The sequence below is a fragment of the Egretta garzetta genome, unplaced genomic scaffold (genome assembly GCF_000687185.1).
Source record: "Egretta garzetta isolate BGI_Z169 unplaced genomic scaffold, ASM68718v1 scaffold284, whole genome shotgun sequence".
Lineage (NCBI taxonomy): Eukaryota > Metazoa > Chordata > Aves > Pelecaniformes > Ardeidae > Egretta > Egretta garzetta.
Genome location: NW_009259498.1, coordinates 392,839 through 410,669, shown reverse-complemented (window position 1 = coordinate 410,669; position 17,831 = coordinate 392,839). Strand labels below are relative to the sequence as shown.

At 41.1% G+C, this 17,831-nt stretch overlaps 1 protein-coding gene across 6 annotated transcripts in view; it reads left to right on the top strand.

Moving 5' to 3' along the window:
* The window catches only part of LOC104125026 (BTG3 associated nuclear protein), a 309,443-nt gene that overhangs the window by 122,363 nt on the left and 169,249 nt on the right, over positions 1–17,831 (top strand). For 3 of the 6 annotated variants that reach the window (XM_009637422.2, XM_035892983.1, XM_035892984.1), the window contains 2 exons: positions 11,601–11,744; positions 15,335–16,065. In XM_009637422.2, coding sequence (XP_009635717.1) covers positions 11,601–11,744; positions 15,335–15,406 — 216 coding nt within the window. In that variant the 3' untranslated portion in view covers positions 15,407–16,065. Of the gene's footprint in view, positions 1–11,600; positions 11,745–15,334; positions 16,066–16,148; positions 17,569–17,831 lie in introns of those variants that run through there. The other 3 variants (XR_004841821.1, XR_004841819.1, XR_004841820.1) reach the window with 3 other exon arrangements.

Below are 17,831 nucleotides of genomic sequence, written 5' to 3'. Positions count from 1 at the left end.
TTAAGCATAACTAATCCCAGCAGGATTTTGAGACTGGAGGATGGGACCAGCAGGGTGACATTTAAAACCGTGTTTACGTTTATTAGACTAGCGGGGGCTTGTCACGTATAAATGTAAAGGAAGACGGTCCTTTAGGCCGGAGTTATTCGCTCCCTCTTGGCTGGGTTATGTCACAACAAAACATTTCCCACCAGCCAGATGCCGTGTGAGTCACGGTTTATTATTCACAGGAGTAACCTTTATCAGCGCTGGTCCGTCGGAGGGAGTCTGGGTCACTCGTGTATGACCCGTTTCTTGAGCGGTTGCGCTCAGCAGCTACAGCTTAGTACGATTTCTCTGACACTGTAGTATTTTTCTCTGAACTGTCCAGCCATTTCTTAATAGCACTCAGTTGGATGTTGAATAAAACCCAAAAATAACATTCTGGTGGAAAAAACCCATTTAAGCCAAAGACGACTTTAGTATTGCTCAAAATAGTGAATTATCGTGGAGAGATTTAACTGTCCACTCTTGAAAAATCTCTCTTTTGGAAGCAGTTCCATCAATTTGGTCGTACTTACTGCTAACAGTAAGCCATTTAATCACAAAATGTTGCAATTGCATTGATTTCAATAATATTTACTGTTCTTAGACTGAATTAACGCAAAAGATTTTGCAAGCTCTAACAGAATGTAGAGAGCTGAGCTGAAATACTTAAGTTATATCTTTCTGTCTTGTTTTTTTTTTCCCTTCCTTGCCAAAAGGCAACTGGGATATATGAAATCATTTTTGGTGGGTTGATACCTGGCAGCCCCATCTCCATCTGCGTGCATGTAGCTCATGTGATGTAAAACAGCGGTTCAACAGAAAAGAGATACAGAAGAGAGGTTGATCAACCAGAGCCTTGCCTTCAGAGAAGGTGGGCGCAGAATACCCAATCTGCCTAATTTAGGGAACTCTGGCAGGTGCAGGTACCTCAAACCCACCTTTTCTATAACAACTGAACCAAAACTGTAGGTTAAGGCTTGGGAAGTGTAACAGCCAGTTAACCACAGATTTGTTTTGAGACGTTTCCCTCGGCCGGTGGTTTCCCAAGAGTATCTTCGGACAAAAGATGAGTCAGATGTACGATACAGATTTCCTTACTAAGCCTCAAGCTTCCAAATATCCTCTTCAATTTGATACAGTGAATCTAGATGAGGTAACTCATCTTTCTGCAACCAAGTAATTTTTACTGAAATTACATCCGCAGTTGAACTGCCAATTAATTATAATTAAGTTTTGCACATGTGCTAGTTTAAAGTGTATTTTCAGTGGAAGTCTGTGTTTTGTTTTGGTGTACTTGGGTGTATTTTACATCATTTTACAGGGCCTGAGCCCACCTCTACTTGAAGTCAAAGGAAGGACCCCACTTGGCTTCCATGGGATGTGACCCCAGAGCATCTTGAGACAGTACATCTCTCTTTGCTTTGTTATCCGCTGACGCTGGCAGATACATTGCTGTCCATCTACCTGTGATACGGAGTTAAAATAAAATACTGCTGATGTAAACGCGGACTACTTAACACGTAGGATTTCATATAATCTCATTGTATTTAGATCACATGAGACAAAGCTTGATTTAGGCTTTTATTTCTTAGTAATTAACTTTGCATCCCTTTCAGCCAGCGTAACAGTTCACAGATAAAGTTTTAATTACACTGATTACCCTTTTGTGTTGGATACCAACCGCTTCTCAAAGGAGCTGTTAGTCTGCGGAGGGACCCCCAGCTCGCCATGGAAGGGTACGCGCGTTGACCCGGTGGAAGTGTGAGATGCTTTTAAAAACTGCACCTTTGTCTGCTGGTGTTCGCTTAAATTTAGGCAGGGTGCATTTAACCTGGAGAGAGATCGTGAGCGTGGTGGGGTTTTTGTCGGTTTTTTTTTTTAAAGGTAAAAAAAAAAAAAAGGGTCAGGTTGCTTATTCCAGTTAGACTGTGCTCAGGAAAGGGTCAGAGAGGGAGTGATGGTGAGAGCAGTGTTTCTTTTTTTATTAAAAGCCACCATGAACTGTATTAATTCGGTCTTTTCCTACCCCTTACATTCCTCCACGTTATTTACCAAATTAGATGGGAACACTTTTCAAAGACCCCAGTTTATTTATTTTTATAGATTTTTTTTTTAAAAGCGTGTACAGGGAACGTTAAAGCTCACGAACCTCTACCGCTTTTTCCCCCCCCTTTCAAAACTTCACGCCGTTTTGTGCACCTCATTTTTCTTTGCTCAGGGCCTGTTACGACATTTAGCTGCTACTCTCCACAAAGCCATCGTGCTGGAAAGCAGCGGTGGCTTTGCTGAGTAGTTGGCCTTCGGAAGCAGAGACTTGCCGCTAGGGCTCGCTGAGCCTTGCTCGCCTTGGGGGTCACCGAGACGGAGACTGGAAACCAAGGTGGCGTGATGTGAAAGGGCTTTCGGAGGTGCAGATGGTTTAAATACACTAAGCCACACTTTGCCATCGCTTCTCTAACTCAATCCAACCGCAGTAGCCAGAAAGAGGGATGCTTTTGTAAAGTTTGTTTAAGTAACCGCAATAGCTGCGGTTTGTGTCCGTGTATTTCTCCGGGTTTTGTTCAGGCACATTAAGGGAATCTCGGAGTAGACATCGCGGAGTAGAACTGTGCTGTGCTATAGGCTCCAAGTAAAAGCAGATGAGATGGTTTATTGTTTGTTATGCAAGGAAATAATGCCGCTGATAAAAATGTACTCTGGAATTATTCTTTTCATTTTTCCACACTCGGTAGAGCTGAAAGCAGTTTCACTTTTCATGCCGTTGAGTTTGGGGAATTTAAAGGAGGTGCTCTCAGTTATATGGCTCTGTAGGGGTGTGAGTTAATGAAGTTTTGACAGATTTAAGGTCACTTTTTGCATGGTTCAATTCAGCACACTTAGAAATACACAGCAGGGAGAGTTCCTCTCTCTGTGAACTGCTAGATATTAGACTTTTATATATGCTGAATTTATTTTTGTATTGGCACATTTTATCTAAGAAATAAATAGCAAATTTAGGTACAGGTGGTTGGAGTCGGGAAGGGACTCTGAGTAAAGCTTTATGAACTAGGTCGTTACCTTCAGAATGATACCCTAATTTTAAGTGCAGTGGATCTTTTTTATATTGTTTCCAGGTACCTTAGATCAAACATACTTTTATTTTGGGAGAAACATATTGGGACATTAGCAGGGATATACTACCTTAACGTTACCAAAGCTCTGGCCGTGTAATTTTCTGCAAAACCCTTAGCACGCAGCACTGCGGTATTTGAGGACGGGGGACTTCAGCAATTTGGTTTCGGGTGATGGAAACTGCCAACAGGATACGTGATTTGGGGGCTGCGACTTCGGGTGTCGCTTCATTGCCACTGGGTCTCTTGGAACCCTTTATTTTATTTTATTTTATTTTATTTTATTTTATTTCATTTTCTTCTCTGCATAGCCCAGTCCATACCTGGTATCTTGCTCAAGTGGAAAGGGGACATCATAGCCGAATCTTTTCTGTGGCATCAGTTGCCTGGGCACAGACATTGAGGAGTGTGTTTTTAATTTAAATATGCCTAGTTTTAGAGGAAGTGTTTTGAAGGTAATTAGTAAAGAATTAAAACGTGTTAGCATCCTTAATGTGAATCAACATTATTTCATTAAAAACGGACTTGGTTTTGTGAGCTTGATTGGCAGTATACGTATTTATTATACTTTATATTTCCAACATGCTCTTCTGATCACTGGAAAATGTAGCCCTACAGCAAATGACTGAAGCCAGTGTTAAATTTAGTCACGGGAATTTAGCTGATATGTTGCAAAAGGTAATTTTAAGCCTTCCAGTTTGTGTTTTCTGATGTTTTTCCACAAATATCTTTGACTAATGCTATTCAGTATTTTAATCAAAGATATGAAAGAAAACGAATAATTAGCGATATGTAAATGGCAGTGTAATTAAATGCGAAGCAATGAAAGTAACAGGTCAGTTTTATGCTCTGACCTAGATTACTAGATATGATTGACTCAACCTGCCTTTTATTAAAGCTAGATGCCAAGTAATGTATTTTTCGAAGAACAAATATTCCGGAGCTATTTTTTTTTATGCTGGTGAAAGTTCGGTGGCCTGCCTGATGATAGGATAAAATATGGTGTTTCACAGGATAAAATATGGTGTTTCACCTCCCAAACCTTTTCCTGCAGGGAGTAATGAGAAGACACAGAAGATGGGGCGGTATGTTAGATGCTCCGTGCTATTCTGTCAATCGAAGTATTTGAAGTAAAGATGGGATGACCCCTAAAAGAGATGTTATACTTCAAAAAGCAGCTGTGGTTTTCGTGGAAATGGCTTTGTATCAGGGTTTTAAATTTATGCCATGTAAGACAAAGGAGATGATGATCAGCCCTTTGTAGAGTAAAATGGAAAAACCTGTGAATTTCTGGGAATTCTCTGGTGGCTGGATGAGAGACGTGTTATTGGAATACGCCTTACAGCCTAGAAGCTTTTTTCTCTTGTGGTGATGCTGGTAATAATGAAATGATAATCAGAACAAGTTCAGCTTGAAAAATAAGAAATTAATATATGTAATTATCTTGGAAAAAATGTGAGTGCTGAATATTTTGGCTTTTTCCTTTAGTGTGATCTGAGTAGTTTGAAGTTGCGACATACAGCAGCCATATAAATGCGCCTGAAAAAGAAGAGGCGCCTCATGTTTTGGAGGCTTCTGCTTAAGGAAGGGTTGCCAATAAATGATCTAAAGGACGGGTTACATCTTCCATGTGCCTGCTCGCCCCTCTGCATGCTTCTCATCACTAGTTACTGAGAGAGAAAAGCTGCAGATATTCTCTGCAACACGGCGAGCCATCTGTCTTCCTTATCTTTTTTGGAAGAGGGACTTCCAGCCTTTTATTGCTGTTAATATTTTGAAAAGTTTGGAAGATAAAACTTAGTCCTTAAAACTGTCTTGTAATTCTGTCAAAATACTTATTGTTTAATTTTCAGTACAGCGTAGAAAGTATGCAGCGATACGTAGTGATCCCTGGTCCACGTTGTCAGCCGTGTATGCGTTCTGAAGAATTACGGGTTGAATGTGAACTTATTTCTCCGGAAAGATAACACATCATCAGGCTGTATGCGTTCTTACTTCATATACATACGGGACGGATCCCTTTAGCCCAAGGGTTACAGTGGTTTTCAGTGAATGCTGCTTGATCTTAGCATGAAGACGACTGCTTCTTCGAGAGCGGCTAAGTCAGTCTGTCCTTTGCTGCCACTCCTTTTGGTCATGTTAATACTTCAATTGTATTGGAACTAGACTGTATAATCACCGAAATAACTTTGTATCAGCCACCGTCAGATATGAGCTTTAACTACACTTGACCTTGGTCAAATTGACCCGATAGCTTAAAGAGGAAGGAGTGTGCAGTAGATCATGCTACCCATTTTCCTTTATACTTTAATATCTCCATACGGGACTCGTTTCCTAGTGTTGAGTCTGCTTCATCAACTGAAATTAAGAACTACAAGAGACAATCCCATGGAAGAAAATCTTAGGGTTTTTTTTTTCCTACAGCTCCATTCTTTTGGCATTCTGCATTGCCTGTTCCAGATTTACCTTGGTAAATGCGAAGGTGATGGAGACCTCGATCAGCCTAAGCCTCTGATGTTTTCAAGGAACTCACTAAGTTCTGATGCTAAAAAGTTTTGAGTTCTGCACCTAAATAGAGAGCCTAGTTGCCCCGGGTAAACTCATCTATAAGCCTGTAAATCCACTAAATAAATGTTTTGTTGGCACGAAGTACGGTGGATGTTTTTCAGTCTTAAAGCTCCGTGAAGAAAACCTTCAGCCTGAAAAGAATCAGCCCGAGGAAGTTGTCTTATTTAAAGGGACATGTTTATCAGCAGAGCTTCTTATCATTTGAAGGAGCTCTGTTTGCTGTTTGGATGTAGAATTCCCGTAGTTTTGCCATCAGTGATGAATGACAATGTAGGAGGATGACAGGCAGGTATTTTATTAATTTTTTGTTTTCTAGGAATCATCTAAACCCATAGCCATCCTGACACTTTTGGGCCCAAAGTGTCCTTTTTTTACCAGTGTTTTAGCTAGAGCATGTCACTGAGATCTTTCTATTTTCCTGTGCACGACTCGTTTCTTTGGGCAACGTTTGCTGAAATGGTTACTTGCTGGCTGTAAGCGTTACAGGATTTTCAGATGTGAACTTTCTATAAACAACCACTCTTTCAGTGATTCAAACCCCTCATTTCCTGCAGCAGAAATGGGAAGAAATGATGGAAAAAAGACACCAAAATCCCAATTCATCTTGTTTTTGAGCTTTTTATAGGTAGGCAAACATATGTGCTTGCCTAGATTAATAAAAAAGCTCACAACAACAGTAGCAAGAAAGTGTTTTAGAAGGCTCAATCTCTGGCAAGGACCAGACTGAGGAATGGGCTTTTTTGGTAAACAGACGTCAGCTCTCCCAAAGCAGTTACCTATTTTTGAAGGTTGGGGTCTAGAGAAGAGTTTTAAGTTACGGGTTTCTAGAAGAATAATTCTTGGTGATAAGTAAAATCAACAGAGAATGTGATATGAATTGAACCATGGTTGGAAACGATCCTTGAATAATTTTGGGAGAAACTGAAGGAAAACTTATTACATTTTAATCTTTTTTTAAAAATTTAATTTCCTGCCATGACAGTTGAATGTTAAATGGGAACTATTAGTTATGGGCTAAAATGGGCTTTAAATGGAAAGGAAGGGAGCAGAGAAAGTAGCTGGTTTTCATTATTTCTGCTAATTTTATTATTACATTTTATATGGCAAGAAGAAGGGACGAAAAATAGAAACCCAGGACCTTCAGACTCAACAGCTTGCATGTCCCAAATCATCAGGCCTTTGAAGAGAGAATGATAGAGGGAAAAAGGTGAAGAGGGGAGGGGAAAAAAAAAACCCAAGGAGAAGAGCAAAGGTTCAGGTCGGTGGGATACCACTGCAGGGGCTGTGCTTCCGCTACAATTGGGATTGGGAAGCCTGGGTTTGTGTTCCCGTGGCTGTAAGGGAGGGAGAACGCGTGTATGGGCATAACGTGCTTTGGGTGGGTGGGAAGGAGCTGTCTGTCCCTTCGCTCATTTTATCAAATCTGTCAGCTCTTGTGTCTCTCATGGAAAGCTTACGGAGCTTTTAGGAAAATAAGTGTTTGGTCAAAGAGACGGTTCTGTGTCCACTAACAATGCCAAGAGTTTGCGCTTCATTTTAAACAACTGAACAAAATACTCTTCCCTCTAGTATTTCTAGGACCATTTAAAATCAAAACTAATAGAAATGCATTTGTATTTCTGTCTGAAAGGTGTCGGGGAACATTTTCTTATTCTGAAAGGTGATGGGAGCCGAGAGGGAAAGGGTTCTTTCGTGCTTGCTTTTTAATTTAGGCGAGTTGCCTTCACCTGGCTCACCATGCGATGCGGTAACCTTTGAGGCAAGGAGGTTTGGGACATGCAGGGTTGCAAAGGTGGGGCCAGGTCACAAAATGGGCTTGGGAGTATTGGTAGCTTCAAAGCATGCTCAAATACGTACATCTCAAAGATATTCTCAAATATCTTACAGGCGTTTTGTAAAGCATTCTGATTTTTCTTGATAAACATCTTTCACTAGGCTTTCTATTTGGGAAAAAGCATGTCTCTCTGGTTCTAGCTGCAAGCTGAAAGAAGAGAAGAATTTAGTGAGCTGCTCTGTTCCAGCCGTGCGATTGCTTATGCTTGCAGTGGAAATAATTGTGCAATGTAAAGAGCGGGCTCTGGCTCCACGAGAGCTAAAGATCTCGTCGCTGTCAAGACAACTCTTTACCGCTGACAGCAAGCAATAGCAGACGACCAAGCGTGCTTTTCCTTAGCACTCCACTCAGTTCTATTTGACACAAACATTTTTTTGGTCTGCTTGTTAGTTTTAAAGCCTGTCTTTTTTTAGGATCGTTTTCAGCATTGGCTTGAGCCCTCCCTAGCCCGAGTTAGCTTGGGTAACGCTCCGTGTCAGATACTTCTGTGCTTTTGTGCCTGAGTGAAAGGAAGGGGTGGCTTCAAGCTGTTCTGTGTCTGTTTAGAGCATGAATTAATCAATATGGTTAGAAGTGAAGTTCATTGTCTGCCAGCTTAACCATATTGTTAGCTGTTTTGGACCAGTAAGGCAGGATGTTAGCCCAGTGGAACTGGGAAGAGAAGTTCACCTTCAGGGCGGATTGGTTTGGTTTGGTTTTTTGTACAATTCTTTTATTTTAAGGTCAAGGGCAGGTAGGAATTAAAGTTAAAAGTATCGGTCTGGAAGTCAAGTGAGCAGCCACAGAAAAGCTGTGTACTTACTGCCCCGTTTGCGAAAGGCTTTGCTACCCAGCTCCTCCACAAACGCCGCGTTGAGTAATGCAGAATTGGAAATGCAGGCAGGAACCAAGGGTCAGAACGAAACTTGTCAGTCTATTTGCCCAAACTGGGCTTTTTCTGAACAAAATATTTATCGGTACTACTGCTTCTGAGAAGTAGAAGGGGTGACATTGGTCATAGTTCTTCAGCATAACAAACTTCAAGCATATTTTTAAGTTAAGACAGAAGTATAATAAATTTATCATAATCTCCAGTAATGCCTAGAGAAAATGTGATTTATTGCTGTTTTTATTGTCCGTTCAGTTGGATTTTCCTATCTGGATAGACCTGAGATTCATGATAAATTGTGTTATCTTACGTTAGGTGATATCTTTAGTAAGCTGCAGGTCACCACCGTGTCACGTTTGACAGAGGCGTTCAGACATACCAAGGGGGATCAGATGTTCCAGGCTGAGCCTGAGGTTGGGTTGATCCTCTCGTTAGCTCAGCAGATTAAACACAAGGTACTGTGCTGCCATCGAGATGACAGAAACGGCTTTATTTCCAAATCCCTTTCAAAAAAAAAAAGGGGGGTGGGGGTGGGTGTAAAAATGGCAATTCTCCCCTTCTGTTCTCATCCATTTGTATCTTAGTTTCAGAAGCTGTACAGTAATTCAAATAGAAACTGCAAAATAATCATTTTCAGGGTGCTGTATATAAACCCTGCAGATATTAAGAAGAGCTTGTTCATTCCTTCAAGTTCAGTCAGATGGTTTAATTTAAGACTGGGATCTTTTCCCTGTTCTTGCTTTTATTCTCATTTGTTCAGCGACTGATTATATAGCCAGTTATAGGCCACAATAACAAGCTACGCGGTATTTAATGAACTCTACGACAGCTATTAATGTTAGTGTGTATTAAGTGAAAACATTAAGAAGACTTTTTCAGCATTAGTTTGATCTTTTTTTATTTTTCAAAGTCCAGCCATTCTTTTTTTTTTTTTTTTAAGGTGATTTTAAACACGTATTAGACCGTGCACAGTAGACTGTGCATGGTGGGCAAATGGATGAAGAGAAGCCTAAAGAAGCAAAATGGTTCTTAGTTTTGAAAAATGGCCTTTTCCTGGCTTCCGAGCGTCCTAGCATGTTTTTTAGCTATAAGGAAAAATATAAAAGGCAGCACTTGGTAGAGAATAAACATATCGGTGCGACATTCAATTTAGAGCTGATCGCCTGGTTTGCAAAACCCAGACAGTTTGGCATAACGCTGGTGGCAATGGAGCTGCCTTGCTTGGCCCCGCACCCTCCGTTACTGAATACTGAAGCCTGTAGTCCCTGGGGTCTGCACAAACGGGATGCCACAAGGAAGGAAAAACCGTACCCACTGCGATTTTTATACTGTTTGATGTCTTATCTCTCCAATTTATCGATCTGGAAGCCAAGCGCAGCCTATGTAGCTGTCACTGCTGTAGTCCTGAATTGGGATTGGAGCACATTTAAGCTTAACTGAGTTGGGTTTAATCTGGGAAGTTGGGGGGAATGGAGCAGCAGGGATCAATCTACGACCTTGTCAATGGAAATTCGTAAATACCTGGGTTTGTCAGCCCCTGATGATGTTGGCATCTTGTCCATTTTACCTCTCTGAAAAATAGCTCAGCTACATCATTCCATTCTATAAAAACACTTCCCATTTTATTGTGAATGAAAGCTTAATTACAAATAGTTTATCCAGCAGGAAGACGCAATAGGAAAAGCACAACCCACTTGCATGAAACCGATAGGAAAGTGGAATTTGACAGCAAAAAGTATTTTATGCAGGTATTGCTGGGATTGGTTTTCTGTAGGCGGGGTGGTAAAGGTAGGTTATCGCTAGGAATCCAATAGGTTTGGGATAAGACACCGTAGAACAGAGTTATTTGGTCTTCTCCAGAGTGTGTGCTATAAACGGGAGTTCTCCAAGTGCAGGGGAAGGCATGCAGTTGAGCACGTACACTAAAACAGGGTAGCTGTTGTAAGTTTTAGGCTGCTTTGTTGTAAACCAGTTTGTATGTGAGAATGATGGGCTGGTTGAGTCGCTTGCAGTCGTTCTGAAGTTTGTAGTTCGGAAAGAAATGAGGAAAAAAAATACATTTAAGACCTGCAGGTAGTCAGTAGGACAGACTGCGATGTGGTTCCGGCTGTGTATCGGATAGTTCCAAAACAAATACTGTAGGGCGAGAGACTTTTGCTTACTCCTGTAAAATGTAGCATCCTTTTGCAGTTTGATGCTGACTGTATCTCGGAACACCCAAGATCCCTATAAAATCCTGACAACACCCCTCGAGGTCATTTATGGAGGTCACCTCTTTTTGCCTCCCACACTCCCTAGAGAAATTCTGGTCAACCCACTCCTTCATGGCCACCCACCCGCAGATCAGCTGAGAAATCATAGTTTGTTAAGAAAAACCCTTGTGAAGAATGTTATTTTTGTTCTTTGTTCTCTTTCCTTCGTTTGAAAGATGTCTTTTGTTTGCTGGGGTTCAAATACCATAGTTTAAAAATACATCACTGACGGCATATAGAAATTAAAACTGAGTATGTGTATTTTAGCTCAATTTAAAAAAAAATGAGACTGGGGACTCAGCATTGTTTACATCCATGGGTTTTATTCTGATTTGTGTTTCAAGAAGTAAATTAAAATTATTCTAAGCACAAAAACATTTTTAAGCAAGCACTTTTAGATGGACCAACTGTTCTTTGGGTTTGGAAGCCTATAGGGGACTTAATCTTCACCAGTCAAATGCTGATGTGTTTAGAGTAAGCATTAATTAATGATAATTCTTAAATCTCCACCTTCGTATGCGATAGGGATGTAAACACTACTGTAATAAATTGTCAGAAGTTGAATGCCTTTGGCCGTCAGAAGGCGTATCTTGGATCTGTGTCTGTTTATGTAACGGTACAAGCATTACTTGGGGATATCGTTGTGCGCTGTTGACGTTATCGTGCTCTTAGCGTAACCTGCTCAATCTCACTTAGGCTTTGCAATAATCATTAACAGAATTACGAATCTCATACGGCAAAATGCAGTGAGCATCTAGCATGGGAATCTTTCCATATGCGTCCCGTGTTCTCTCGGAAACACACATGATTTAAAGCAACAAGTTTTCTTGTGTTTCTTTTTAATGGTCTTTGGGTTTGCATCTGGTTTAAGTTAGATGGTTCATAATGCGTTTCTGATTGTGGTTGTTTACAAGCTGCTTTCTCCATTGCCTTCCCTGCAGGTGTTGCAGGGTGCTCAGCTGATAGCTGTTGCTTCTGCTGAGCCCGCGTCAGGGGGTGTTGATGGATCCCCGCTCCAAGGCAGTGATATCCAAGTCCAGTACGTGCAGCTGACACCAGTGACAGACCACTCTGCGACTAATCAAGTATGTACATATATTTTTTTGCCATTTGAATGTACTTAACTTGATCAAAACATCTGTCAGATGAACTATATATTTACCCACAAATACTGCGGTCCCAATGAGTTTATGATCCTGTTTCCAAACTGTAAAAAAAAAAAAAAATCTATAATAAGAAACATCACTTTGTTAAAGGTATAAATGGTCTTTGCCTATCCCTGCTTCTGTGGTCTTGCTCAATGCCTCTAGAGAATAGTTATTTTGGTCATCATTGTTTTTCTGCATCCTTGAAGACTGAGAGCTGTGGTGCAGGACAGGGCAGAAAACTTGCTTGGAATCTACCCAAAAAGTATTTTTCAGACTGAGGTTTCTCCTAAAAATGTTATCTATCCCCTTTCTGACAGCATTTTTCCAGTTATTTTGATCAACAGCCTGGGTTGCCTGCAGGAGTCGCAATGTTAGCAATCGTAAGTGAACACTTGATCCTCTCAGTTATGGTGGAGGAATTATCTTTTTTTTTTATTATTTGCCTTTTTAAATCAGTTTGAGCAGTCATGTATCCAAATCTAGAAAACATTTCTCACCAGCTTGAAGCTGTGACTGGTGACAACACAAGAATGCTGACTTAACACAGTTGTATGAAATTCTTCTGAAGATGGTTACACATTCCTCCGTGGACCCTGCTTAGTGGCCTTCTTTTCTAGAGGATGCCAAGTGGTTGTGAAAAATAAGCTGTTGCTTGCTAGCCAAAATAGAGCGGTACCCTTAGCAGCCAGTATTAGAGTGGATTTTTGCCCGACACGTACCTAGCTTTGTAGAGAATTCTGATCTGGCGACAAACATTTGGATATTGAGTATCTTGAGGGGGGAAGAAAAAAAAATGCGTAACAAATCAAGGGAATTGTGCCCAGACTTTGCGTGCACGAAACTCAAGTGCTTCTTCCATGGACAAGGCAACCTGCAGATCGGTTCGCTATGTGAAGCTGGAGCACGTTAGGTATCCCGGTGGCAAAGAGGGCCTCAAACAAAAGACAGAATTCGGCTGCGTGTTGCCGAAGTGCCGTCTGCGCTGGCTGGTGCAGGCAGGGAGGCCAGAGCTCTGAATTCTCATATTCGCCCCAGTCCACGCTGGCTCCCCACCTGCGAGCTCCAAAGGGCTTTTCGGAAAAATTATGCTCCCTGCCGAAAAGCATCAGACCGCCTGGCATGTGCGTACTGTAAGGTTATATTCTGGTTTTCTGTACGCGCATCTTCCCGTGTAGGTGAGTCCTTCAGCGTAGTTTTCCCCTCTTTTCTAGATCTGTCTCCACACTAACCTCAATATTTTTTATTCATAGTCACTTGTAATAGTACGCTGGACAGTGAGAGTGTTGCTACAGGGACCGGTGCCTTATTTCTTATAAATCCTCAAGTACTGCTGGTCCCATGCAATTAATAAAGCATATTATATGTGTCAGGTAGTGAGAGGTGTTTCTCATGCTGCTGTCCTCACTCCGGGCCTGGGAAATTCTCAAATTTACCTCCCACGGACTTTCTTATGGGTCTGTTCTTCGTGCCTGTCCTCCCTTCTCAGCTACCACCTCTGATGGGCAGGAGGTTACCGAGTTCACGTATAAACATCGGCATCCATCTCCCACACAGCTGGCAGCCACCAGAGGAGTTACTTTTCTCTTCAGGGACACTTTGCACCGTGTTAGGTTTTAATATTGTGGTTAACCACAGAGATTTATACAAAGCTGAAGAGAAGCAGAAAAGGAATGTGAAATAAGAAGAGTATGAAAGGAAAAACAGACAAGACTAAAAATAAGTTTGCCATAAATATTTCCTCAGTTTACACAAACAAAAAACTAAGGGTCTGTTAACGGCTTGGAGAACCCAACTTGGTATTTGCATTGCTCTGAGTTAAACAGATAGCCCAGTAGCTTTTTTGGCTAAAATTATGGGATAGTCCCGCTCATCTTAGATCTCTTATCTGAAGGGAAAGTCTTATCTGAAGGGAAAACACTGTCAGTGAGGCTGTAGGGGTGCTTTTATCTGTTTTCATATGGTTCTTTGCCAAGGTACTGAGATGTTCTCAATGATTTTGAATCTATTTATCAATCAAAGCTTATAAAAGTGGAGTGTATTATCCACCTGGGCTGGATGCTACGCCCCGCACAAATTCCCTGTTTGAAACATCACAACAGCGAATTTATTTAATGTCCAAAACCAAGACACCAGTTTTCTGGCCTTTTTTCTTGAAAGCCATGCCTCTGGAAGCCATCAAATTAGAATGATTTATTTGAATAAATAAGTGGCCGTATAGTAAAACCTAAAGGATGGGAAATCCAGTTGAGTTTCCACCCTTGTGTCTGTGGATCACCTTGCAGATACTAGGCTGAGAGCATAAAGCAGGGCTTCAAGGAAGACTTTTATCATAACAGAAGTACTATCACAAAAATAAATCTGTATCTAGGGCGTTACATAAAGCATCTATTAGATGAATTTATGGAGGGGAAAATCCATCAAGGGCAGATCTCTGGAATCTGTGGGAGTATGCAGGAAAGGATCATTAAATCCTTGCCCTTTTCTTGTAGTTTATCTATGCTTGTGATATTGGCTGCTATCAGGGGAAGGCTTATTGGGCGTGATGGACTTTATCCAAGCCAATACAGCTGTTCTTAAATGCTATTCATCTTATAGCTCTGAAGATGGAGCTTGTTGCATAAGCTGGTTTTCCTTACTCCAGCTAACTTGGCTAAAAAGGCAGTTTGCTATGGGATTACCCTTTCACAGCGTTGTCAGGCTACTGGTCGGCAGTAATTTAATTTTTAAGGAGACTTCCTTTCAAAGCCTAAGTCAATTGTGTTTAACTTTAAATTCTTTCACGGAGGACTGTTTTCACTTGGAAAAGGAGTAGAATCAGGCCCGTAGGAAGAATTTTGTTTGAAAAAAAAGTTCACTGTAGTAGCGCTGGTCTCATTTTACACAAAATAAAGACCGCGGTGGGTGAAGTCAGCAGTTTTAGACCGTATCCTGCACCAGCTGGGGAGATTCCAAGCACAGGGCAAACAGGTAATTTTACTTTCCTTACCTACAATAGTTCTGTCACTCCGGGACTTCCTACTGCTTTTTCTCTGATCACCCGTGGTGGATTTTCCTTCCATATCACTGCTCAGCTCCGCCTTGTACCCCCAAGCTGTCAGTACCTACATCGTGCGGGGACGAGTCCTTCCACAGCTTTGGCACATGCTGCGCCAGACACTGGTTTTATTTTGTTTCTTTTTAGAGCTGGTTCTTTCTTGGGAAGAGAGAGGGAATAATTGTTTTCTATCTGCTCTCTTCGTGCCACTTGTGATTTTATAGAACCTTATCATGATTTCGTTATTTTAGCCTTCTCTTTCCAGCCCGAAGGGCATTAGTCTACTTTGTCTTCGTGTGGACTCTTTATGTCCTTTTTGGTGCCTTTGTACGTGTATTCCCATTTCAACTCTCTCACGGAGCTGATACCCATGCAGATTTTGCACTGGTATATAGAAGAACTTTATGTTATTATAATTTGTGTGCATTCCCTTGGCTACCCTGATGGAAAGCACTTCTGTTCTGATTTACTGATTTCATGTTTCCTTTCACAGGGCACTGACACCCTTCAATCAGCGATCCAGCCAGAGATGCAGATAGAACACGGAGCAATCCAAATTCAATAAGAGAATTGCGAAAACTGTGTCAAGCGAGATGTCAGTGAAGCGCAGTCAGAAGTTAAGTGCTGTAGTCTTCGTGCAACAACAGGCGAAGGGAAATGCCTGTTAGACTATGGTCACACCTCGAACATCTCCCGCAAATAGCGGATGATCTGGTTGTCCTCACCTGGAATAAATCAGACCCGTTTATCTTAGATCGGAGCTGCATCACTACATCAGTTGAGAATCTGGCCTTCAGAAAAAATACACGGCCTGCCCTTAGGTACATTTAAAGAGAAAAAATTCTTTCAGAAAGAGGGAAAGAAATCTAATGAATCCAAACCGTGAGACTAAATTAATGTTTCATCCTGTTCATTTCTTCTGTGAAATACGCCATTTGAATGTCTGCAGGTATCCTAGAAAGTGTATTGCTGCTCTGCAATACTTGCTTTACCACATATAGAAGATCAAGAGCTCAAATATTTTTCACTGTTTAAACAGCTTTTTTTATTTGCTATGGTGTTTATAACAAAAAAGGAAAATATTTAAAAAAAGAAAAATCCCATAACTGCAAGTATTAGCCTTTTGCTGGTGTTTTCTGTTCAGTGTAATGAAAACTGTATTTGCAGAAGACTAACAATTTTGTTTGTACTGTTGCTTAACTACTTTTCTAGGGGAAAATGCTTTTAAATGCTGTAATTATGCATTTCTAATGAAAAATAAATGTGTATTTATGAATAGTGCAGCTCTAAGTTGCTCTCCGCCTTAGGAATGAACGCGGTTTGACTGGACTCTGCTGTAGTTCCGCAGTATTTGAAGACAGATGCTCTCTGGGAAGCCCTGCTGGCAAACTGAGAAGTAAGACTAAGTCTATAAGGAAGATACCAATCTTAGATCATGTCGTTATCTAAATTTCCAAGACAAATGTGATAGCTAAGCTTTCGATTCTGCAAATCCTATTTCAGACAATGAATTGATGAAATCAGTTTTTAAAAACGCGAATGATCCTTCTGAGCTCTGTCCCTTTTAGTGCCTCCCACCTCCTTTGTCTGGCCGTTTGTGGCAATGCCTCAGTTTGGGATTCATCCCTAAAAAGCTGGGCTGCAAAAGTCTCAAACCCATCTTGTTATCCAACCTGCAACAGCAGGATGAAATCCTCTCTCCACTGAAACTTATGGGAAGTTTGATACCGATTTCAAGAAAGCTGTGTTTTCATATTTGCTAAGCTCGAGTGGAAAGGGTACATCTTTGCTATAACCTGATTATCTTAATGGTGCGTGTTTTAGAGAAATAGAGTTTGCTGGGGGAGGCATTGCTTTGTAGCTGGTTTTCAGCTGACTTGCTATATGGTTATTGTCAATATATGGCTCATAATGCATTTAATGTATTAACGAATGGGGCATAGCCACAAATTCATGGCTGAATTCAGGATAACACCTTTTCTTTATGAAAGGAAGGGTTAAGCACACCCAATTTCTGGGAATGTTGTCCCTGGTAAGTATTACACTTTATGTAAATCCCTACTTCTCTTTAGGATATTTCTTGACGCACAAGCACAATGCAAACTAAACCACAGCTTATTGAAGACAATGTCTGCAACAGGCCAAGAATTTGGCTACACTTCAGTTTCTTTTTTTAATAGTGTTTCTCAGACTGGGTAATGTTTGAGGAGCTTGGCATCCAAATAGAAGCCTAAAAATAAAGCAAGGCCTGTACATTTTAGCATGGCTCTTGAATAATAATTTATCACTTGCAAAGGGCAGTGAAAAAGCTGGGATGGCAAAGCTGCTGTGTGCTACCACATACCACGCTCTTGCTGTATTCATATTGGCCACAGCAGCTTTCTGGTGTTCTTCAGAAAGTTTTACCCGGCTTTCCTTCTGTGTCCCGGGTATCTTCTGCTTTCAAGGGGAGCACGGGTGCATTTGAACTGTAGGGTGTCTGTCTGTGTTTTATGGTGCAATTAAGAATTCTGTTCTCTTTGCGTTTTTCAGCTCAGGTACAAGATGAAATTGAGTTCAGGAGAGGTTCCCTTTAGCCACTAGACTGCTGCATGCTCAAGTCTCTTCTGCTAAAAGTGACTGTAAAGGCATACCTTGCAGCGAAGTAGCATTCACTAGAGTTCAAGAGAATGAAAACTACTTCACCAGTGTGGAATGGAGAGTGTACAAATCAATTGAAATAAATAGGTAAGGAGAGCAGCTTGTTAAGACCCTCCGGTGCATTCAGATGTTAAGACTGCTTGTTCCTTGAGATGCAAATTTTTCTCGGTGTTACGTCAGTGTTTACTTTAGTCTAAGCTGTGTCGCGCTGTGTTTATACTTCAAAGAAAAGAGACTTCAACACTGAGCCAGGTATTCCTGTGAGTAATCCCGGTCCCTGTTCCCTTTCCGTAGATTTTGTGTCCTTGGAGGATTTATGTTCTTATCCAGGGAGGAAATGTCTTCTCTTC